The following is a 25,372-nucleotide window of genomic DNA, read 5'->3' on the forward strand; positions in this document are numbered from 1 at the left end:
CATCGGAGTCTGGAAGCATTATTTGACTGTGCAGCAGAACGAAAGATTTGACATGATATTCAAGAGGAACATAAAAAATTTCCCTTGAACTTTATCTGGGATACAAATGAAGACTAGAATTCTATCTAATATTTGCATAAAATAAACATAAAAATCCATTCATCAGAAGTCATACTGTAATCACAATATTGATATGTTACCATATTTTAATCATTAAATATCAAGCTATATAAAGGTACAAAAATGCATTAATTAAGCACAATGAGACTAATAAGCTATTTCAAATCATAATATCAAATTAATTTGATTCTGGCTTAGTGTGGGCGCTATGCACTACTGACATAAATCATGATTCTTTGTGGTGTAGAAAATGCTGCAAATAGTATTTTGCAGTACACATCTTATCCTCATCATTTAAATTAAGCATCTTCCCATTCATACAAAAAAACTTTAACTTTTGCTCAGTCAAGAATGTGTGAGGAATATTAAATTTTCTAAATTTAGAAAACTGAAGCCAAGCATTGAAGACAACTAGAATTGACAACTAAGATAAGAGGTATAAAAGAGGGAAGATGGACTCATCTGCTTAAAAAGGATAAATTTTGTTGATGAGTTTTATTGTTTAATTATTTTTTATTAATGCACAATGGATTGCTATTATTATTTTCAAAGTTTGGTAATAATGGTCTTAAGATTTTCTTTTACTCATATTATATTTAATGTTATTGATACTGTGAGCTAAATTTTAAGATAGTGACTAGGGAAATATCTAGAACTCATTTAAATGTCTCCAAAGCTTTTCCACATAAATTAAATGTGTGTGTGTGTGTGTGTGTGTGTGTGTGTGTGTGTGTGTGTGTGTGTGAATTTATTGTCAGTTTTAATATAGTAACATTAACAGAATCTCCTCTGATAAAACCTGAGAGCCCAGGAGTTAGGTCCTTGCTATGGGTACATGAGCACTGAGGGAAGTCAGACAATTGCTGTCTCAGCTGGCAAGGGAGAGTGGCTATAACCCTGAGTTGTCCAATCCATCAGCCTGGGTGGCTAAGCTGTACTGATCTGGAAGTAGAAGCCCGCAAGGTCCTAGAGAGTTGTTGCTCCCTATTCCACAATGAAGTCTTAGAAACCCTGCTTCTGACAGCAGGGACAGAGTCAGCAGCAGCACCAGCAAGTGGCCAAATTACCTGGGTTACAAGAAAGAAGGCCAAAGGTACAAATGGAGGAACTATCTTCCCTAGCCATACCATTTTTTATCTATATTACTACAGAAAGTTGACACAATTGGAGTGGGTCTTTCCAAGTCAGCCAAGACAGGATACTTATTCAGGGAAGGTCTCTACTCAGATATTTTGATTTCTGGAAAGTTGATGTTATAACCAACCATAGTAATATTTATTCTTAATTGCTGGTACTGTTGGTTTTTTCTTTCTTTCTTAGCTTTAGCTTGTTGAATCTAGAGATAGCTGTGTTCCATGCACACCTGTGATGGAGGTAAGGGCGCGGGGGGGGGGGGCAAAATTCAAGGGACTGAGGTACTAGAGAGGCCTAGGGAAGGGAGAAAGGGAGATGAATAAGTTTGAAGAGGACATGTGTAGGTGTTGAACACTGCCTGGGAGTGTCATTGAGTGAAGGAGTTCTTTGACTCAATAACAAGAAAGAAAGAAAGAAAGAAAGAAAGAAAGAAAGAAAGAAAGGAGAAAAAAGAGAAAGAAAGAAAATAAAAGAAATTTAAGAAGCTAAAAGAAACAGAGCTAATTAAAGGCAGATATAGTAGGAATGGAAATAACAGATTTAATTCACAAAATAAAAGATGCAAGCTCAGGGAAAATTAAAGAAATGATAGCACAATTAAAAACCTTGATTAATTTATGTATGTGAATTCCAATGCCGGTAATCTGTTTGAATTTTGCCTTTGCTATGTATGAGGTACCCCTACATATTTATGCATTGTTTTTATTTTTGACTTTTGTCTATTTTCTTTTATTGAAAATAGGCTGCCTCTCTAAATCTCCTCAGAAGTCTTCCCTATCTCGTCTCTCGTTGTCATGCATACACTTACTATCTCTTATAGAAAATGAACAGCATCTACCAAAATAATAATATACTGAAAAGAAATAAGACAAAACAAAACCAACCAAATCAGAAAAGGACAAAACAAACATAAGAAAAAGATTAAAAAATAAAAACCTACAGGAAACACATATACATGAATAAAACACATGTTCATACTCACACAGCAATCCCATAAACACACAAGATTTGAAGCCATAAAGCATAAAGAAAGAACTTGAAAAGTTAAAAATCAATAAAGAAAATGAAAAAGAAGAAACATGACAATACATTATGTTTCAAAGCACCTCCAAAGATGCCCTGTGTTCATTTGGTTTGGTCATCTATTGCTAGGAACAGCACCTTCAATTAAGAGTAGTTTGTGTCCCCAGTGACACACCATTGGAGAAAACTAATTTTTCACTTGTGAGTTATCATTGATTGGAGAAAGCATCTGAATAAGAGATGGGGGTTTGTATCCACTCTGCTCTCAGTGCACTCATGCAGGCTCTGTACATGTTGCAATCTCTGTGAGATCATGTGTGTGCCAGTCCTACTGTGCACATAGACCTTGTTAACATGCTTTCATCTATCTGCTCTGACTCTTACACTTTTACTCTCCCTTTTCTTCAGGATGCCCTGATCCCTAAGATGAGAGATTTAATGGAGAAATCCCCTTTAAGACTGAATGTTCTGGTCCAATGTACACTGAATCTTGAGCCCAGTACCCACACCTGGGGAAGACAGATGACATCTCCAGGTGCGAGCCCCCTACTTTCACCTGGCAACTAGGAAAAAACTGCAGTAGTGAGCTACACTGGGTCCCTGCACCCTCCATCTCCTGAACCTCACCACTATCTGCATTCCCAGTGGCTGGAGCGCCACAGGGACGACTAGCCAACACCAGAGGCAATAACATGGTTGAAGGCCAGAGGAACAACACAAAAATAAGATCCTGGACAGTATGTCAACAGTAAAAATGTATCATTCTACAGCAAGCCAAGAATATAATAGCACAGATGTGGAATAAGAAAATAACCTTAAATCCAATCTTGTAAGATAATAGAGGTCTTTAAAGAGGAAAGGAAGAATGCCTTAAATAAATACAGGAGAATCCATATAAACAGGTATAAGAAATGAATAAAATTGTATAAGACCTGAAAATAGACATAGAAGCAATAAAAAAAGCACAATCTATAGGGACCCTGGAGATGAAGACATAGGACAGAGAACAGAAATCATAGATGCAAGCATCTCCAGCAAAATCCAAGAGATGGAAGAGAGAATCTCAGGAATAGAAGATATAACGGAATAAATTGATACATCAGGCAAAGAAAATGTTAAATCTAAAAAAATTTCTGGCATAAATCATCCAGGAAATCTGGGATACTATGAAAAGACCTAACCTATGAATAATAGGAATAGAAGAAAGAGATGATTCCCAGCTGAAAGACCCAAAATATATTTTCAACAAAAGCATAGAAGAAAAATTTCCCAATCTAAAGAAAGATGTGTATAAAAATACAAGAAGCATGTGTTACACCAATTAGACAGAACCTGAAAAGGAAATCCTCCTGCCACATAACAATCAACAAACTAAATCTACAGAACAAAGAAAGAGGAGTAAAAGCTGCAAGGAAGAAAGTCAAGTAAATATATAAAGGCAGACCTATCAGAATTATAATTGTTTTCTCATCAGAGACTCTAAAATGAAGAGCCTTGGTGTATTGCAAACCCAAGATACATTTTTCAGCCTGCTGCTGGCTCCTGTCATTCAACCTCTGTTGACTTTGAACAGGGTTTCAACAGACAACTGGCTTGGACCAGACTGCTACAAGTGTTCAAGAATTTGCCCACCACATTTTATGAAAATTTCCATGAAGACTTGGGTGAGTATAAGCGTGTCTCTTATAGTATGTGGATGATCTCTTAGTGTCCACTTCAGATTTGAATGCCTGTTCTCAAGCTACCAAAGGCCTGCTATGAGAACTGGCCAGACTGGGTTATCAAGTGTCAGCCAAGAAAGCCAAACTCTGCAGTGGGGAGATAACCTATCTCGGGTACATTCTTAAAGGAGGAAGGCAAATGTTGTCTGAAGCTTAGAGAGAGACCATGCTGAACATACTTACACCTCCACGACAAGACAGGTGCATGAGTTCTTGGGGTTAGCAGACTTCTGTAGACTCCGGGTCATCAGAACAGAAATTCCACCCATAGCTCAAAATTCACTCATAGCTCAAGGAAATCAGCAGGCTGATCAGGCATTCAGGGAGGCCGAGCTAGGCCTTTCACAAGCCTTGGTAACCATGGTGCTGCCTGGATACAGAGTAAGGGAAACACTCCTCCTTTGCTGGTGGGAGTGCAAACTTGTACAACCACTTGGAGATCAATCTGGCACTTTCTCAGAAAATTGGGAATAGCTCTTCCCCAACACCCAGATATACCACTCCTGGACATATACCCAAAGGATGCTCCACTATTCAACAAGTATATTTGCTCCACTCTGTTCATAGAGCTTTATTAATAATAGCCAGAATCTGGAAACAACCCATAGGTCCATCAACCAAAGAATAGATAAGATAACTTAGCTACTAAAAGCAAGGAAATAATGAAATTTGCAGGCAACTTGATGGAACTAGAAAAAAAATCACCCTGAGTGAAGTAACCGAAGCCCAGAAAGATCCAGATGGGATGTGTACTCACTTATAAGTGGATTTGAGCCATATAGTATAGGATAAACGTACTGCAATGCACACATCCTAAGTAGATAAGTAACAAGGAAGGCCCAAGGGAATGCCTAAATCTCACTCAGAAGGGGAAATGGAATAGACAGTGGGAGTGGATAAGAGAGTGAGCAAAGTAGGAGAGGGAGCATAGAGAGAAATGAGGTAGAAGTCAGACCTGGGGAGAGAGGGGTTGGGAGGACAAAAGGCTTGCAAAGAAAATTGAAACTGCCGGTGGGGGCACCTTGTAACAAGGTGGAGACCTAAGTCTGCATAGGCTTCTGGAAGGATATTAGGGGGACTCTATCTGAGACTCTCAGTAGCATGGGCCATGGAGACTGAAGAGGACACCTTCTAACTAGACAAGATTCCTATTAGAGGGAGGGGACACCAACCCACTCACAAAAACTTGAACCCAGAAATTACCCTACCTATAAGATGTGCAGGCATAAAGATTGCCTACATAGAGCAGAGATTGAGGAAAAGGCCATCCAATGCCTGGCCCAACCCAAGACTCATCCTATGAAAGAGAGCAAACCCCTGACACCATTAATGATACTTTTCTGTTCTTGCAGACAGAAGCCTAGAAGGATTGTCCTCTGAGAGGCTCCACTAAGCCTCTCAAAACACATGCTGAGACTCACAATCAAACATTGGGCCAAGCATAGGGAGTATTGTAAAAATGTGGGCTGGGGGTGGGGATGGGGTGGGAAAAGGACCCGAAGGAGACAAGAGCTGTACAAGAAGACCAACAGACCCAGCTAACCAGGGCCCAGGGGCCTTGTGGAGACCAAAGCACCAACAAAGGACCAGGGCTGGATAGGAACTAGGCCCCTGACACAGATATAGCTAATGAGCACCTCAGGCTACATGTGGTTCCTATACTAAAGGGAGCACCTGTCATCCCAGACAGGGACTCTCTTATCTTCTTGATCACTTCCCCTCTGGGGAGATGGCCTTGCCAGGACACAAGGGAAAAGGACATTCTCAGTCCTGCTGTGTGTTCTGGCGGGGTTGATGGGAGGGGCTCCCTTTTTTTGAGGAATATGGGGGCAGGGAGAAAAGGAAGGGACAGTTGGACTGAGAGGAGAGGAAGGAGAGGGTCTACAACCAGGATATAAAGTGAATAAATGCATATGTTAATAATTAAAGAGAAAAAATGTTGAAACATTTAAAAATGTTAAATAAGTAACATTCACTGAAGTTATTTATTGCAGGGACATTTCCCTTTGGACCTCTCGCAGCAGCATATACTTTTCATTTCTACTTTTGTGCAGCAGCAAAACAAATTTGAACTTTGTTTGTGATCTGACACTTGGGAAGTCTCTGTCCAGTTCCCAATAGGCTGTGCCAACCTGTTTGCCTTTGGACTCTTTTGAGCAATAGGATATTTTCAACTATTTGTGCAGTGACTAGCTTTGTTTTTCAGTGTTCCTCTGTTGATGAGTATTGAGATACTACTTTCAAATAGAGAAACACAGAGAATGTGCCAGTAAGCAGAGAGTTTGCAAGGCATTGGCAATCTTCCTGACCCTAACTCAAGGTCAAGGGCTTCAGAAATTGGAAGACACTCCTCTGTCACCCCCACATTCAGAGGATTCAGGAAAGACATTAGCATAAATTCTTCATATTGTTCTGAGTGGCCTGAAATGTCACCTGAGTCTATAGTGACATCTGGGCCCCTGATGCTATCCGCAGCCATGTCTGGTTCAGTGTTCATATTATAGCCAGGGTCTGTGTTGATGTCTGAGGCTTGTGTTACCATCAAAGGCCTTGATGATATTTTTGATCTAGGCTGCCATCTGAGGCCATGTTGATAGCCAAGTGCTGTGCTGAGCTGGCCCTGGTCCTATATGGCCAACACTCAGAGGAGAGTTATACCTACCCCTCAGAGAGGTGGCTCTGGTAAAATGTGTGTAGGGGAGCTCGCTGTCAAAGACCAGCTACAGCAGTGAGTTCAGTCATTCAATTAAGGGATGTGGGGTCATCTACAATATAAAGGGCACACACTTACATACACTTGGTGGATGAAGTAAGCTCCTATGAGCAAGCTCCAACAATTTCATACATACACACATACGCATACAGAGACACACATACGTACATTCAAATTTGGTTAATGGTGCAAAGCTCCAAATATTTTACACACACATATATATGTGTATGTATATATGCATACATTCATGTGTATGTATAGATGATGTACATAAGTATATATACATTAATAAAAAGGGGGATGGAGCAAAGTGCTAACACTTTCATTTTTTTAATCTTAGCCTTTTTATACCAACTAAGAACATTTCCTACATTAGTAAAAGATGGAGCCAAGTGTGGTGGGACAGGCCTTTAATCTTAGCACTTAAGGAAGCAGAGGTCAGAATATCTCTGTGAGTTGGAGGCTATCCTCTTCTACAAATTTGAGTGCAGGATAGGCATGGATGCACACAGAAACCCTGTCTAATAAACCAAAAACAAAAGAAGAAAGAAAAAAAGAAAATGATGACTTCACAGCTTCAAGTTATATATTCTTCAAAAACGGTTTAAAATATTTATACAAAAGGAAATTACAATCATATTATTGATTATATAGTCTTCTTTGAAACTCACACCTAAATAAACATGTCCCATCAATATTTCTTCTACAAGTTTATTGTAATTCCAAAGCAATAATTCTTTGGCCATTGATGAACAAACTTTGACCAAGCTAAGTCTTTAGTAACAAGATTATCCCTATGCTTAGCTGACAACAATTTGTATTTACTAAAAACCAGATAACCTATCTTACATCTTATTTTTGAAGTCTTGTTCAGCTAAACTGGCTAATCATCTAGTCTCTGTTTTTACACTCCCTATAGAATTACTTACTTTTTGTTCATAACCATGCCTTTTCATGCCACACGCTGAAATCTGTGATGACGTCCCTAGATCACAAGATCAAGGCACGCTGACCCAAACCAGGTTGAAATGCTTTCTTTGACCATTAACTTATCCAAGCCCATTATCTTCCTAGTACAATTAAGAGCTTATAATACACAGACATTCATTGTACTATGCAACCTTCACTATTCTCTAAATTAGGGGCATATTCTCTTAATTCTAACTTCATTATAACTTTCTGGCAAAACAACATAAACCATCCCCTTGAAAATTCTGTCAATCATCGTAACTTCCATAGACTAAATTAAGTCAGTAATCCTGTAAAGTCATTATTTTATCTAGGAAATATTATTTTACAAAAATTCATATTCACATTGGTCTGCAGGAAAATTGTGGAATAAAGATGGGCTGTCTCCCAAGAGGCAATCATCCCGGACTGTAGGCAGTAAAGGTCGCATCATGCCCAACCATGTCATTCTAGATATATGAGAACTAAAGCAATGACAAACATGAGAAGGCACAGCTGCCAAAAGGACCAACCCAGAGATGAAGCATCCAGGGCTGTACTTATCTAAGGTACATCCTTCAAAGCTGTGCACAATGGCAGTCCATTCCTAAGAAGCTCACTTTCAGAATGCAGTCCAAACTGCATGGCATTCACCACCTGGCCCTGAGAGCTGTCCCTGCCCCTCACTAGATGTGGCACTCTGGAAGTCTGACCTCACAACTCATCAGCTGCAGCACCCGAGAGATCAGGCCCTACACTTCACCTGGGTACCGTAGTAGAGTTGGCCTTGGTGGTAGAGACTTAGGTGAACAGGCCCCAAAGTTGTGAGATTAGAAGAGCAGGTATTGCCTCTTGTCTGTCCTGTGGACGTGAGGGCATGGGAGAGATGCCCCACTTGCCCCTTTCACCTGTAGCAAGTGGTCACAAGGACATGAAAGAATGAAAGCGAGCACCACCCATCACCGTTTGCAGGATACAGGAGAATGGACCGCACACCTTGTCTGCACAACATAGTAGAGCTTGACCTACTGGCGTGGGGGCAGGAGATGTGGCCTTACCATTGCTGGGGGGAAAGCAGGAGGGCTGGTCCTGGTGGCATAGTCATGAAAGACCTGGTTGGCTGAACAGCTCAACTTCCACCCCGACCCACATTCAAGGCTCTAAATTGACCTACCCCATGATCCATCCATTCTATAAAACTGCCAGATCACATGAAGAGGTCATTCATGTTGATCCAAAGTTTGAGATCTGCAGGGCACAGGGCAACACTTGGGTGTCTGAGAGGAGTCCTGTGGAGGATCTAGTGTTGATAATGTGGCAGAAGTCAGAGTCCTCAAACCAGACAAAAGACTCATTCCATTCAACATTTACAACTAAAGCAGTGTAGACAGAAGGGTTTGCATGTGGAACGTCATCACCCTGCAGCATCCATGGCAAGATATTTGTTTGTTTTCTTTGAGGGAAAGTTATACAGGTGAAGGGGAGATATCAGGAGGTGAGGAGATAAGTGGGATTGAGACATATGATATGAAATTCAAAAAGAATAAATTCTTTAATCTAAAAAAATTGGAGACATCGGAGATGGAAGATGCCATCCGGAGGTAAGTTCCTCTCTAGGGAGTCCTCAAGAGAGTGTGGGGTTGTCAGGAATTTTGTACCCCAAAGCTAATGTCAGCTTATTTTTTCAAGGAAGCACTGGCAGCTAGGCCCCATAATCATGGTGACCAGCTAGTTATGACAAGATCAAGTGTATGGGACACACATGACCTGAGTCTTTCCTAGAGTCCAAGAGTTTGCACAAGCCTTTTTGTAAGCTTGGCAGTGGCAACCATGGGCCATATATATGCTGAGATGCTGTCCTTGACCTGGGCAAGTGTATTGGTTAGATATGCCATGAGTCTTTTCAGAGTCCCAGCATTCTCATAAGGATTCCAAGGCTGTGCTTCTGGATTTCTCCTGAAACAAGTTAAACGGCCAAGAATGTACAGCAGAGCCGGGGCCAGGTCAGACATCAGGCCGCATTCCAAGGATGTGAAGACCCTCTGTTCAGTCTCAGTCCATCCCAAAGGCTGGGTGCTGGTGTACAGGTTCTTGGCTATATGAGTAAATATCCTTAACCATGGCCATCCATAGTCAACTGCCCCCAGGTCAATGTGAAGGTAGGGATTTGTAGGATGGTTGAAATACACTCATGGCAATCATTCACTCTCCTTCCTCTAGGTTGTAGCCAAGGAATGTGACCTGAAGGACACCTAGCTGAGGCTTCTTGGCTGAGACTTTCTACCACAGAGCTTTGAGGGTAACTAAGGGCTTCTTTTTAGCTTCTACATTCCTTCTCAGCAGTTGGAGATATGAGCAGGCAATCTTCACACTGAAGCCTAGTGCTCTCTGGACGTTTCTGTTTAAACGCCAACAGATCTGCACTCAGGTCCCATCAAACAATTCTGGGGAGTTCTTTATCCTCCTTCTCCTGCTCTCTTCCCACATTTAGTTCTACAGCACTGTTCCATGAGGAGAATTCCAAGTGCTTGTGGGAATACTCCAAGAAAACAAGAGACTTGTGAACTAATTTTTTCAATACTCAGAATTGTTCTTAGAACATGTTTTTATGCTTCCCCGAGGCTGGGAAAAGAGAAGTAAATTTACATCAGACTACTCACTACTGCTTGCTGTTGATATTCAATTAAATATCTAAACTATCTTTTATACTGCTCTGTTGAAAAAAATGATTTTGCTACATGTGGCTTGTATTTGTGTTTGTGTACAGCCTGAAATCATGAGAATTTTACATGTGGAACTTTTACCCCAGAGTATAAAGTGTTTGAGGTTCTGAATAAAGTTTGATGTTGCATCATTTGCTTTAGTTTATTTTAGTTAGCTTCGTTTATAGGCTTCATGCCTCACCTCCTCTAGAGCAGGAACACAGCCCAATTTGATAAACTGGATAGGTTTTCTCTGGTGTATGTTTTTGATATCTTAGTGTTTACATTTCTCCACTTATGCAGATGTGTCTTTGAGACCTGGGATTTGGAGACCATAAAAAATGAGGCCGACTACAGTTTAATCCTCCAGACCACTTTTAAAAAAAAGCCAGAACATATCACATTTAAACAATGGGTCAAGACATAGTCAAGTTTAAGTTTTACTTATTTTTGACTAGTAACAAGAAGTTGGCTCTAATTGTAATATCAGGTTAGTCTGTTCCATCATTTGGCCATCTTAGAGATCCCACTAACAATAGAGCTCATTCTTGAAAGGCACACTTGGTAGAGGAGTCACCACACACTCATGTTTCCTTCCATTCTATCTGTCTGATTGCCCTATGTCTGTTTCTCTGGTGGGCTCATAGGTCTTTGACAAAATAGCATGCCATGCTCCCAAAGGAATTTTCTCCAGTTCTTGATCTTTCCTACTATTTCCATGTTTTTTCTTCCCTTCCTTCTTCTTTCCCCTAATTAAAACAATATTTCTTCTATAGTCTTCCTCATGGTACACATAATTCTTGTTTATATTATGTTATACTCAGTTACAATATCCAAATTAATACCTATAATATTTATAGATCAAATCATTTTCCTGAGCTTTAGATTTATACTTTTCTGTTATTACTCAGTTGGTCCATATGAATAATTCTAAGTCAAACATAGTATTATCCATCAAACACAATAATAGTTGATAGTTTTTTTTTTCACTTGGCTCTGTTTCAGGATTCCCAAACACTTAAGAATGAATAATTTAGAGATCTTCTTGAACTACAGTATTGGCAACAACCTTAACATCTCTGTTTGTTTTATTTTTTTACATCTCCTACAGAGTGACTTAAACTCCATATTCTTTCATTAGCCAGTGATCCGTCTGCCGGAGATTAAGACGGCCCGTAGCCAACTCCCCACCCACTCCGCACCTGCTACAGACATCCTGTTGGCTGCCCACTAGGCCCACAAGGCATCCGGTTTGGCCTTGAGAAAGAACAAGCTGACCCTGAAGATAAAACTCAACAGACATCCTGTTTACCCAGGACTGAGAGAAACCCTCCCCTTACAGATGTCCCAGGCTCGAGCCCAAAAGATTCTGTACTTTTCCACTGCCCTCCTAGTCTGCCCCCCGCCCTCCCTGAAGGAGGCTTTATAAGGCTTACATCCTCTTTCAATAAATGGCTCTTGACAAGCTACAGTTTCCCTGAGCCCTGTCTGTTCTCTCGCCCATTCTTTATTCACAGGTTGCGGCCCTCCTCGACCCCTAAGTGTTGACCAGCCGGCCTGGTCACCCTCTTTAGTCCAAGATACTGTTAGTATCCAGTGGCTTAATACACTGCATCTTAGTTAGGGTTATTGTGAAGAGACACCATGACCAAAACTAACTTGAAGAGGACAGGGTTTATTTGACTTGCTCTTCCATATCACTGCTCATCATCAAAGGAAGTGTCATGACTGAAACTCGAGGAAAGACTGGGATGTTGAATATATTAAGTGGAGGCTATCGAGGAAGGCAGCTTTTTGGCTTTTACTACATGACTTGCTAATGTGTATTATTTTTTTGTACAACCTGTACTATCCACCCTAAGGTGACACTATCCACAGTGGAATCAGCTACTTACTTCTATCATTACTTGAGAAACTGCCCCACTGACACCCACAGATGCCAGACTGACAAACCCTCCCTTCTTCAATTTCCACCTCTCAGATTGCTTAACTTCTGTCATCTGTACAAAAATATAAACCAATCATCCAACTAACCAACAACAAACAAACAATAACAATTAACAGAAAACCAAACAAAAAAACCAAAAACCAAACAACAACAAAACCAAAAACTCTGACCAGCATGAATTGAGATGAAGAAAAGAGTCAAAAAGCCCTAAATCATTGGAACTAGCCACTCATATTCTTAAAAGTATTTTATGACCATCATGTGCTGGAAGTTACTTAAGCAAGCTCTAGCTATAGTTGTAAAACAAAAACAAACAACAAATCCCCCAAAACACCTTTCAGATTGCCTAATAATTCTCATAGTTAAGTAAAAGTGAAATTTGTCCTCCGGTTCTCTATAATGATTAACTGTAATCGCCTAATGTTTAACTTCTTTCAGTCACTTAAGGAAAACATGTGATAATATTTTTCTAGAACTAACAAAATCTTGCTTTATCTTGCTGAGTTCAGGTTATTTTATGTAACACCAGCCGTTTTCCAGTAAATACATGGAAGGGATTATTGAGTGACTAGCAACCTCTTGATTCCTGCTTTTTTAAATGCTTCATCAGCAATGATTTTTCTTTATCTGCTGATCTTTAAACAATGGGTTGAAAAGGGTGTATTCAAGCATTACCAAGTTTCTCCATTGGTTCTTCAGAATATGTGTACAATTTTCTCTTCACAGTCTGTGCATGGTGGTGCATGACTCTCTGAATTTGGGATGAGCCTTGTCTATTTGGTGAGTTCATGGCCAACCAAGGCTTCATAAGGAGTCCTTGTCTTAATACCTATTTCCTCTCAGTAATGTTGTTCTTTTAATGTTTTTCTTGAGCTTCAGAGAAAACATAAGAAGGGTACTTACATTTACTTTCTCTATAAACAACCATGTTTCCTTCCATCACTAAAATCCTCTGATGTCCATTTGTAAAATGAATCTTCTTCATTGCTTCTCATTACCCTTGTTTTAGAGAATGAATTTCTCTCTCCTCTCTGTCCTTATCCTACTCCCTTTTATTCTTCCTCTTCCTCAATCTTTTCTCTCTGTGTCTTTTCCTTTTTTTCCCTGTTCTGCTTTATTTCTGTCTCCTCTTCTCCTACTCAATCTTATAAAATGCAGCCTACTTGTGTAACCGAACAGAATAAATAACAAGAGAAATTTTCCTTCAGTGTGCTTACAAACGTGTTGTGATACTCCTAACCAGAGAGTCAAGATGGAATACATAATGGCTGGGCTGTTTAGAGAGTGTGTGGTAGTTATTGTGGATGATAGGTGAGAGGTGAGAAGAAACAGTGACTCACTTCTATTTCCTCTTTGCTTTCAGCAATATTCTCTATGAACAGATTCTCCCTTGATCAGTTTTATGACCTCAGCAATTTTTAGCACACTTCAAAGGATAAATTCAGAATTTCTTTTTCGATACCAATGACACCTACTTCTACTGAAATAAGTGTGTGTGTGTGTGTGTGTGTGTGTGTGTGTGTGTGTGTGTGTGCATGCATGTGTGGGAGTGCGTGTATGTATGTGTTTCCTCAGCCCAGCCTTTCTATCTCCAGCACTAAACAGTCAGGGTGCTTTAACTTGACCTGCCTGGCAGGGAACCAGCAACGTATGTGGGCCTTGTAAGGCATCTTTGATTGTGGTCTACACCCCACAGAGTGTCTACCAGCAGAATCTAATGTAAGTGGTTGTGTACCTGATAGATATCTGTAAAGACATAGGTCAGACATGTTGTACATGATTGTAATCCCAGTACAGGCTAGAGCATCAATGTACATTGAGGCTTCCCAGGACTGCATACGAAGTTGTAGGACATCCTAGACTACATGGAGAGTGCTTGTCTCACTCACGTCATCCACACACCAAATTAAACCTTGTCTGTTGACAGGGAAATTAGTCAACACTGTATTTTCAGATTTTATCTAAGTGAATTCCTTGGGAACTATTTTTCTTTAAATAAACAACAGAATGGAAGCACACTAGTGCTAATGTAAGATTGGAATTGTGAGTATTCTCTCACCACTCTAACTCCAGGGAGAGAATTCTCTGGCAGATCCAGTAGAGAGATTTGGCTTGATCAGACTTTGACGAGATCAGGTATGTCTTGAGATTGTTTGCTTTACAATTTTAGTTCATTTATTACTTAGACTTAAAATCCATTCTGATGTTAGAGTCTTTGGTTGGAAATTTAAATTTTGACAAATTTCATAGAAGACCTTGTAACTCCAAGCGAATATCATTTCACATGCAATCATGCTTGAGCTAGTAATTTCAAGTAGCCACTCAGTAGTTGAGTGTAAGAAGCTTTATTCAATGAGAGCAGGTTAGGCAAACTCTATACCATATACAAAGTGCACACCTTAAAGTGTTTCTTATTTTTGTAAAAATGAAATAATGAAGGTTAAAAAAGTACAAAATATTCTATATTATATGCATGGACTCTGTGCCCAAATTTTTGGTATGAAATCTGGGGTGGCTAGCTAGGTAACACTGAAAATTTTGGTTGACATATTGTAGCCCTATTTTCTCATCTATTTGTTTAGAACTGTGGAAATCCATCCCACATGCAATTACAGGAAAATATAGTTAACGTTTTACTCTCTATTACTTCATATTTAACAAGGTGATTTCAAGAATACAGCATCATAATATTTTGTGAAATTTAGCTTAAACAACCTACGTATTTTGTTTTTTTATGGAGTAGATATTTATACACTGATGGTAGTTAAATGGTTCTTGGCACATATTGACCTCTCAGTTATTCTTATTCACTATTGTATGATAATTGATACACAGAATAATTTCGATGCATTTACTTCCAGGTGTATAATTATGGATAAAACGAATGGAAGTTTGCTTAACTTTAAAGGATATAATTTTTTGATGTCCTATGTGGACATTGAGGAGTTAGAAAAGATGGAAGATTTTGAGATTAGAGATGACGATGTCTTCATTGTCACATATCCAAAATCTGGTAAGCACCAGGAGTGGTCACTAATGTCTCCTTTGCTTTAGTGTTATGTGTCCAACTTGCTCCTCTCCACTCACCAAGAGCAACAAATCTTCGTTTGCATATCAATCAATGACCAGACAAAATGTATCTGTAGGAGAGAAGGCCACCATCTGTGCATGTACTATGCAGGCTGATGGTGAGGAGAAGTGTTATGGGAATGAGATGTGCAATCTAGAGCCAGGAGCAGACACTAGGTCAGCACTGACCTGTCAATGTGGTAGACAAGAATGGCAGTCTGAAATAGTTTCTTCCTAATCCAAATGCATCATATTTTTGGGTGAAATTTCTACATATATCACTTACTTTAAAAGATTTCCACAGGAACTAAGGTCCACTTCTCACACACACACACACACACACACACACACACACACACACACACACACACACACACACATTTTCTTGTGGATTGAACTCCATAGGTACAGACTAATGGTGGAGAGGTGGTGACATGCTGCAGAGAGGGAAAATCTAATATGAAGGTTACTTCTGAGTTAGCAGGGGCCACACTTGGATGTCTTTGTTCTTCTTTTTAATGTAGTTGAAGGTGATTCCTTAAATTTATTAATTTTATTAAACTATTAATCTGTACATTGTAATTTGTAAGATTTTTAAATATAAATAAAATCTCAAAATTTTGCATAATTTCAAAACATTAGTTCATTTTTGGAGGTGCCTGAATCCTACAGACTGTGGAATTGTCATTGTTTTGCCATAGAAGTCTTGAAAGCTCAGAGGATGGCCCAGTGAGCATAGTGAATGAATGTCTTGGCCTTGCAAGCATAAAGTCCTGAGTGGGAGTCACTTAAACACCTGTAGGCCAGATGTGGTTATGTGTTTCTCTAATTGTGTGCTTCCTGTGGTGAGATCCTAGGCAGAGACATGATTCCTAGAATGTCACTAGCCATTTGGAATGCAGACTCAAAAACAACCAAAACACCTTATTCCAAACAAGGTAGAAAGGCATTGTACTCACACACATGCATGCACTAACATATGGGCATGTATAAATTCTCTGACACACTATGCAAAACATACACACATACACAGACAACACACACACGTACACACACACATACACACACACACACACACACACACACACACACACACACACACACCTGCATACCAGGTGAAGAAAAACTGAGCAATGATACTCCAAACAAATAAACAAAAAAGGTAGTAAAAATGTAATGCTGTTAACTCTGGTGTGATTTTAGCACAATGTCTGCATGTGGGTTATAATATAGCCGTACCCATTAACATCTACAAATAGTGTCTGTCAATTAGAATTTTAAAAATTTCCCATGGAACTTAGAGTACAGAGAATCTATATGAATAATTTAAATGACCATTACAGTAAAATCAGAATAAAAGAACTATAAAATCAAAAAAGGAACTCAGAGAACTTCATTTCTATTCATACACCCAAGTAGAGATAAAATCAAATAAAAACAACACTTGCTCATTAGCACACAGGGAATATTTTTTAAAAGCACCATTTGCTTTAAGATAGAATGTATTACCACAGATACTAATTGCTCAAACCTACATCAGAATTGTTGTATATATTTTTACAGGTACTATCTGGGCTCAGCAGATCCTCAGCTCCATTTACTTTGAGGGTCACCGCAACAGCACTGAAAACACGCTAACAGTCGAAAGAGCACCATTCTTTGAGTACAAGAATTTTACAATCGATTATGTGAAAATGCCATCACCTCGCATCTTCTCTTCCCACCTTCCATATTACTTAGTACCAAAAGGTCTGAAGAACAAAAAAGCTAAAGTAGGTCATAGAGTTTTGGCTTCCTATAGAGACAAAATGCTTTGCTTTGTGAATAATATTATTACTTCAGTGTTCGTGCTATGATGGTACATGCAAACATTCTTTAGTTTGTACCTGCATTCTTCCACCAGCTTTCTGAGAGTCTACACCTAACAATTTTATTTCAGAACCACAAGTATGAGAGTATTCTATTTATAGAGGTGGCACTGCATTCTAAAAAAAACGGGGATAATCAGTTATTCTGAAACCAGAAAAAGTATGAATACTTATTTTTCCTCCAGTAACTTGACATGGCAGACTTAAGTGTTTGTCAATGTGACAGTTATTGAATTGTGTCTCACAATGGTCTTCATTTGCACATCTGAACTCAATAACAATGTTGGTGGCCACTAGTAATTAATATTCAGTCTTATATTTATTCATTAATCAATAATTTCCACAAATGACCACACACTGAGACTATGATTCATTCAGAATTAAGCATAGAAATGAACATAATAATTACTCTGTTATCACACTATCAGTTGAGTTTCTTCCCATCCAATGTTCCAGGTGCTCACATGAGTGTCTTCTCTGGAATCCATCCATTCTCTTCTCCTTTACCTCCTTCTGCGCCCTCTTTGGGGACCTCCAGCCTCATAATGACAAAACTCCACCCCTTCTTTTCTGCCAAAACCCATGCTTCAGCATATTTTATGAACCAATCCACTTTAAATTAGGTGGAGCAAGGTTTAACACAACAAAGGCAGGTATAGCCAAGAATGTCCTTATCTGAGCAGGGACCAGATCTTGTGGTTCAGTAATTAGCATTTAAAATGCATAGCACTTTTCATCCCAATACTTGGATGGCAGAGGCAGGCCGACCTCTGTGAGTTGCAGGCCAGCCTGGTCTACAAAATGAGTCCAGGACAGCCAAGGCGACATAGAGAAACGCTGTCTTGAAAACAAAGCAAAACAAAACAAGAAAAAAACAAAAAACAAAAAATAATGACCAACCCCCAACAAACAAGACTAAACATGTTTGTCATTTACTAACCATGATCAGCCATGATTCTGTGAAAGGTCTAGAAAATTAGTCTTGTTTTTCATTATTATAACTTTGGGTTAATTTTCCCATTAATTTGAATCCTGTCACTTCTGTATTCTAACATACTTATACTTGTGGCCTTTTCTATGGGTTAAAACATCGTGGTTTAATTTTATTAATAACGTTCTCAAATTTAGTATCATAAAACATGGGCCTTTTATAGCAAAAATGTATTTTTTCTATTTTTATTATATCTTCATTATTAAAACAATTTTAATTAAATATATTTTAACAGTATGCTTTCCTTACCCCAAGTCCTTCCAGATCCCCTCTCCATCACTACCCACTCAACATTACAAATAATATAATTTCTAGAAAGTTGACCTGTGCTTTTGTGCATGTGTGAAACTCCATGTAAATGAAAATCTTCATTGACTGTTTATAGCATAAAAATAAGTTGATAACTCACTACATTTTCATAAATACTACCGTGGAGAAATATGTATAATGAACTATTGTATAACAGTTCAGGACTTTTCAGCATAACTATGAATTTCTAATAAAACGTGGTGGTTTTTCCTACAGATTGTTTATCTTTACAGAAATCCCAAAGATGTTTTGATCTCTTTTTTTCATTTTTCAAAGTTGATAAGTATCATAGAAACTACATATACCATAGAACATTATCTGGACAATTTTCTGGATGGAAAAGGTAACAACATTTATCCCTCTCACTTGTTTACAAAGTACACATAATATTTAAACCATCTAAATTTAGGGGAGACATAACCAAGAGATGGAGGGGACAGTGGGAAGGTTATAAAGAGCTATGATTTTGAGACAATGTAACCTGAAAAACAAAACCAACAGTTTTCCTGCCAGTGTTGGGACCATTTGAAGGTTGTCAAATTTGCAACACTGTATTATTAAGGCATTTTGGCAAGACCATAAGATATTTTAAAATACTTTATCCATTTTTCCCTAGATAATGGCATAGGAAATGTCATAAAGCTAAAGTTGAGAGTGAAGTTGAGCTCGCATGGCACACATTTGTAAGGAAATTGATGAATTTTTCATGCCATTATTGAGGAGAATTGATGAATGAAAAAGCCATATGGAGTGTGGAATCAGAATCTCACACATTTCTATTGTTATATTCAAGTTTTGTCTCACTGTGGCAAGGAAATACTGCTGTCCAGAGATCTTATAGACTAGAAGAAATGGAGACATATGCCTTCAGGTAGAGAAGAAATAAGAAGTTCCCTTAAAGGTATCTTTAAAGTCAGACCTTTGGACATCTTTATTGAAAGGATTTGAGATTGATTTATCTTATGAGTATTTTGCCTGCATGTGTGTCTGTGTACACACGTGTGCAATGACTTCAGTGGTCAGAGAGGGCATCAAATTCCCTGGAATTGGAGTTATAGCTGGTTTGTGAGCCAGCCTGTGAGTGCAGAGAACAACACTCAGGTCCTGTGCAAGAGCAGCCAGTTTCTTTTTCACTGAGTGGTGTCTCCAGCTCCTGATCCTTTACTTTCTCAGTGTCTGCATTCTGTGTCCCTAAACAGGTAAGTTGGTCTGAGCCTTGTGTAGTTGGTTAAAAACAACTCTTTTGAAATAATCATATGATGATTCAATAGTAGAGGCTTCAGTTTCATTTCTGAATACTGTGAACCAGAAAAGAAAGATTTGACTTTGCTGCTCAGTAGTATGATGCCTTGACTTGTTACCGAGTAAATTTCCTTTCAGTTTATGGAAGCTGTTGGTTTGATCACATTAGAGGCTGGTATGAACACAGACATGACTTCAACATAATGTTCCTGAGCTATGAAGAAATGAAGAAGGTAAGACATGAATGTTCCCATCTCTGAATTTAAACTATACACTCCCAGGTCCCCTCATTCCTCACTGCCCCTTGGGCATTTTGTGGGAGCGGGTTTCTGGCTTTCAACCCCTCCCTTACTGACGTGAATGCCTTGGGGATCTTTCTCCCTGAAGATGTCTCTTCTGATTTTTTCAGAGTACCCACCTATGTCAATCAGGACAATTATAGGTATCTAGAGGAGACGTACCTTTTCAAGTGTTTATCAATATTCACTTATTTGTATTAGTAAATTCACTAGATGTTGCCATCTGTGAGCACATATACAGATACAGAATTCTGTAGTTGTTTGTCATAGATTTTTAATTTGTGATGTGTTTTAACTTAGAGTATTCCAGGTTGACTTTTAATTTGGATGGCCTACCTAAAGTCAAAAATGGAGTATTAAAAGTGGCAACCAATATTTTCTCAGACTCTATTTGAATTTTTATGCTTCTTGATATTTGCTTCACAAAATTGGAAGTCATAATTTCCCAATTACAAATTTACTATAGGAATTTGTATCCAATACTTGGTTACAAGTCACTGTAATATAATGCTGAGCCATTTATCTAAATTTTAACAGTACATTAAAATGATACATTAAGTTCCAGGTAAGGAATTTTGTTCACATGCTCTATTATGTAATTACTATATCATATTGAGCCCAGTAGTTTTTACTAACCTTTGCAATCAGAAAGTATGAATACATAAAATTTAACCACTCTTTGGAGGTCATTTACATATTTAATGTCTTTTCCAATAAATGTTGCAATATTTTGTTCTATTATTTTTAATGAGATATTAAGAACTGTACTGAATAGATTATCTGTTTGTTTTTTCTGTTTGTTTGTTTTCTTCCATAAACATTTGGGTAATTTCTGGCTGCGCTTGTTAACTTTAATGCTAAGTTTATTGCTGTTACTGACGCACTGTGGATGCAGTTTTCATACTAATGCATACACAATCACAGAACATTTGTATGGTTTAGATTTTGTTCTATATGTCATTGTAAAATGTCATTGTTATTTGTGAACACTTTCTTTTTTGTGTGAACGCTTTCTAAATTGAAAGCCATGTGACCTGATTGGTAGTGAGCTACATCTTATGCCTCCAGTTCCCCTTCTGCTTTTCTTATTGTTCACCAATGTTTATCTCCTTTATAATCCCCCAACTTTGTAGGAGTAGAGGCAGAGAAGCTTGAGTTATTCCCATGGTCACTTGAAGATATTTATATATTTCTATATTGATTATCATATCATCTGTAAGTGTTTTATATGTAGCCTTTTGTGTTTGAAGGAAATTCTTTCTAATACTGTTCTGTTTTACTAAAAAATTTTTTCCAGTAGCCATTGGCAGTAACCATATTAGTTACTTTCCAGTCCTGATATAATCCCATTTCCTCATTTGCTTGTATTGAGCCATCTTTGCCATCCAGAAAGGAGATCTTCAATTACATACATGTCTCATGTTTGGCAGTAGTGCATACTTCTATTACAATGTCAGTAATTTCTCAACCCATGACTATTTCAGGACCTCAGAAGCTCAGTGCTTAAAATCTGCAGTTTTCTGGAGAAAGAACTGAGTGAGGAAGTTGTGGATACTGTTGTGAGACAAGCTACATTTCAGACCATGAAATCTGACCCACGAGCAAATTACGAACAGGTTGTAGATCAATCCTTTCAGAGGAACGAAAACGAAGGCACTTTCATGCGCAAAGGTTAGACTCACTTGTGTTTTGTAATCAGAGTACCGAGAGTCTCTAGACAGATTACTGAGAGTCTCTAGAATCTGTGTCCTGGGAGCAATAACACTGGGAATCCAATTTGTTTCTCCAGTAGCTAAAGACTCTGGGGACCCAGAAAACATAAAAAAAAAAAAAGTGGATAAAAAACTAAGAGTTTCACCTAAAATTTACTACTATTTTAGTAAATAAATATAACTTTAGTTATTTAATAAGTGTGGATTTCCTTCTGTATAACTCATATGACTCAATTATTTTATAGTATATTGGTAGTATCAAACTAGGCAATGGATATTTTAGAAGAGGCAATTGTAAATTATGCTATTTTATTTTATTTTGAAAGAAAGTCATCCTGCTTGGTCCAGGCTGGCATCACAGACACTGTGAAGCTCAGGCTAGCCTAGACCTTGGTTTCCTCCTGCCTCTTGCTTGGAAATGTTGGGATTAGACTTGAGGCAATTTTCACAGTTTTATTGTTTTTCTTTTGGTTATGTTTTTTTAAACCCATACTGTATAAACTGTATATTTGAAATTCAGGAGGCTAAATTGCTCTTTCCTTAAGTGTTATCTTTTTCTTCATAACTACTTAAAATTCACATAACTTCACACAATAATTATAGAGGTTTTTTTTTAATCCTATCAACTGAAATAAAATTATATATCACCATTTTATATTTGATTTCCATTTTTAAGACACTGTCTTATTCAAGAGACTCAGGCTGGGTTTGAACTTGCTTTATGTAACTGAGGATGCTCTCCCACTTAGTCCTGCCTCTACCTCCCAAGTCTTGAGAATACAAATAAGATCAACCATATCCAGTCACTATGTCCTTACTATGTGTCAGAAGTTGTAAGAAAGAATGACTCCCCCTAAGTCTTTATTTTCCAAACTCAGAATTTTAATTCAGGAAATAATTTAGCAGCATTTTATAGCATAACTAGACATGTATTTTGATTACTTTAAGTAATTCATTACTTAACTTTATGGGGATGGACACTGGTTTTGTACATAATTTTTAAGTGTTTTATTGAAATATCTCTAGATTTTAGTAATGTCCGAGAATGTGCTTTTTTTCTCTTCTCCAACTTAACTTCCACTTACTTCTTATTCTCCATCTACACCATTGCTCATTAATTCTCATACCAATATGAGTTTTCTGTCCATTACAAATGTAAGAAATGTTGTTTGTACAATCACATGTGATAGCATAAAATATCATGCCATTGTTTCCATTTTAAAGGGCTGGTGGTGTTGACTGCAAAAATTTATTTCATAAAATCACAGTAGTGACAAATGTGGTGCCCTCTCTGACCTTATGTGTTAGTGTGTTAATTGCAGAATTGCATACATTTCTTTCAGTGCTCATCCTTTTTTAAAGAAGAGTGAGGTACCAAACTCAGCAGAAAACTTAGTTATTTTGCATGAGTGGCAGAAGATACTGAACTCGATTAGAGTGACCGTTGCTTTGGTAGGTCCACTAACTTACACTGTGCTGTCCCTGTGCTTATCACATTAGGTACCGTCGGAGACTGGAAGCATTATTTGACTGTGGAGCAGAATGAAAGATTTGACATGATATTCAAGAGGAACATGAAAAATTTTCCCTTGAAGTTTATCTGGGATATAAATGAAGACTAGAATTCTATCTAATATTTGCATAAAATAAACATAAAAATCCATTCATCAGAAGCCATACTGTAATCAAAATAGTGATATGCTACCATATTTCAATCATTAAATATCAAGCTATATAAAGGTACAAAATGAGTAAACTATGCATTAATTAAGCACAATGAGACTAATAAACTATTTCAGATCATAATATTAAATTAGCTTGATTCTGATTTAGCATGGGCACTATGCACTAATGACATGAATCATGATTCTTTGTAGTGTAGAAAATGGTACAAATAGTACTTAGCAGTACACACTTTATCTTCATCATCTACAATTAAGTTTTGAATAAAAAACATTAACCATCTTCCCATTCATACAATAAAACATTAACTTTTGCTCAGTCAAGAATGTGTGAGGAATATTAGAATTTTTAATTTCAAAAACTGTAGTCAAGCATTGAAGACAACTAGAATTGACAATTAAGATAACAGGTATAGAAGAGGGAAGATAGGCTCACCTACTTAAAAGGATAAATTTTTATTGATGAGTTTTTGTTGAATTATTTTTGTATTATTACAAAAATGCACAATGGATTGCTATTACTATTTTCAACATTTGTCAATAATGGACTTAAGATTTTATTTTCTCATAATTAAAATGTTATTGATACTATGAACTAAATTTTAAAATAGTGATCTGGAAAGTATCTGGAACTCACTTAAATGCCTCCGAAGACTTTCCTCATGGATTAAGTGTGTGTGTGTGTGTGTGTGTGTGTGTGTGTGTGTGTGTGTGAATTTATTGTCAGTTTTAATATAGTAACATTAACAGAGTCTCAGCTGAGAAAACCTGAGAACCCAGGAGCTAGGTCCTCGCTATGGGTACATGAGCATTGAGGGTAGTCCCACAATTGCTGTCTCAGCATGCAAGCATGTGTGGCTATAACGCTGAGTTTCCCAGTCCACCAGCCTGGGTGGCTAAGCTGCACTGATCTGGTAGTAGAAAGCTGGAAGGTCATGGAGAGTTGTGGCTCCCTATTCATCAATAAAATCTTGGGACCCTGATTCTGATATCAGCAGCAGCAGCAGCAAGTCGGCAAATTACCTGGGTGACAAGAAGGAAGGCCGAATGTACAAGTGGAGGAACTACCTTCCTTTAGCCATACCATTCCTTACCTAAATTACCACAGAAAGTTGACACAATTGGGGAGCGTCTTTCCAAACAGCCAAGGCAGGATACTTATTCAGGGAGGCTCTCTACTCAGATACTTTGATTTATGGGAAGTTGTTGTTATAACAAACCATAGTAGTACTTATTCTTAACTCTAGATAGTGTTGGGGTTTTTTTCCCTTAGCTTCACCTTGTTGAATCTAGACATTGCTGTGCTCCATGCACACATGTGATGAAGGTTTGGGGGGAGGGCGAAATCCAAGGGAATGTGATGCTGGAGAGGACTAGAAAAGAGGAGAAAGAAGGAGATGAGTAGGTTTGATGGGGACATAGGTAGGTGTTCAAGACTGTCTGGGAGTGTCATTGAGTGAAGGAGTTCTTTGACTCAATAGAAGAAAGAAAGAAAGAAACAAGCAAACAAACAAACAAACAAAGTACAAAGAAACTAAGAAACTAATAAAGAGGAAAGAAATTTAAGAAACTAAAAGGAACAGCACAAGCTAGAGGCCGATATAATAGGAGTGGAAATAATAGGTTTAACTCACAAAATAAAAGAAGCAGGCTCAGGGCATATTAAAGAAATAATAGCGCCTTTAAAAACCATTATTAATTTATGTATGTGATGACAAATACCTATATTTGTAAGTGACGTTCTGCCTTGGATGTAAAGCTTTTCTTTTATAGACTACATCATGTTAAGAAGAAATTTTTCATTTTTCCTACAAATCTTTTTAAGTACTCAACATAGAGCCTGCTTTGCTGCGTTTAGTTCCTAATCATGACACAGCCAACTGATCATTGT

The 25,372-nt window shown here is 38.1% G+C and overlaps 1 protein-coding gene and 1 long non-coding RNA gene across 2 annotated transcripts; both read left to right on the top strand.

Annotated features, from left to right (window-relative positions):
* On the top strand, window positions 1–24,117 carry LOC311593974. The gene is made up of 2 exons (XR_014777887.1): window positions 1–235; window positions 23,540–24,117. It is a non-coding gene; the product is annotated as an uncharacterized lncRNA (long non-coding RNA).
* Window positions 12,935–24,117, top strand: LOC311593967 (amine sulfotransferase-like). The gene is made up of 7 exons (XM_084775391.1): window positions 12,935–13,089; window positions 15,171–15,322; window positions 16,942–17,150; window positions 18,763–18,889; window positions 19,927–20,021; window positions 21,572–21,758; window positions 23,300–24,117. The coding sequence occupies exons 2-7, from the start codon at window positions 15,181–15,183 to the stop codon at window positions 23,419–23,421; spliced, it is 882 nt and encodes a 293-aa protein (XP_084631517.1). The 5' UTR covers window positions 12,935–13,089; window positions 15,171–15,180; the 3' UTR covers window positions 23,422–24,117.
* Window positions 24,118–25,372: the final 1,255 nt, after the last annotated feature.

This window comes from Acomys minous (assembly GCF_964271855.1).
Source record: "Acomys minous genome assembly, chromosome: 3".
Lineage (NCBI taxonomy): Eukaryota > Metazoa > Chordata > Mammalia > Rodentia > Muridae > Acomys > Acomys minous.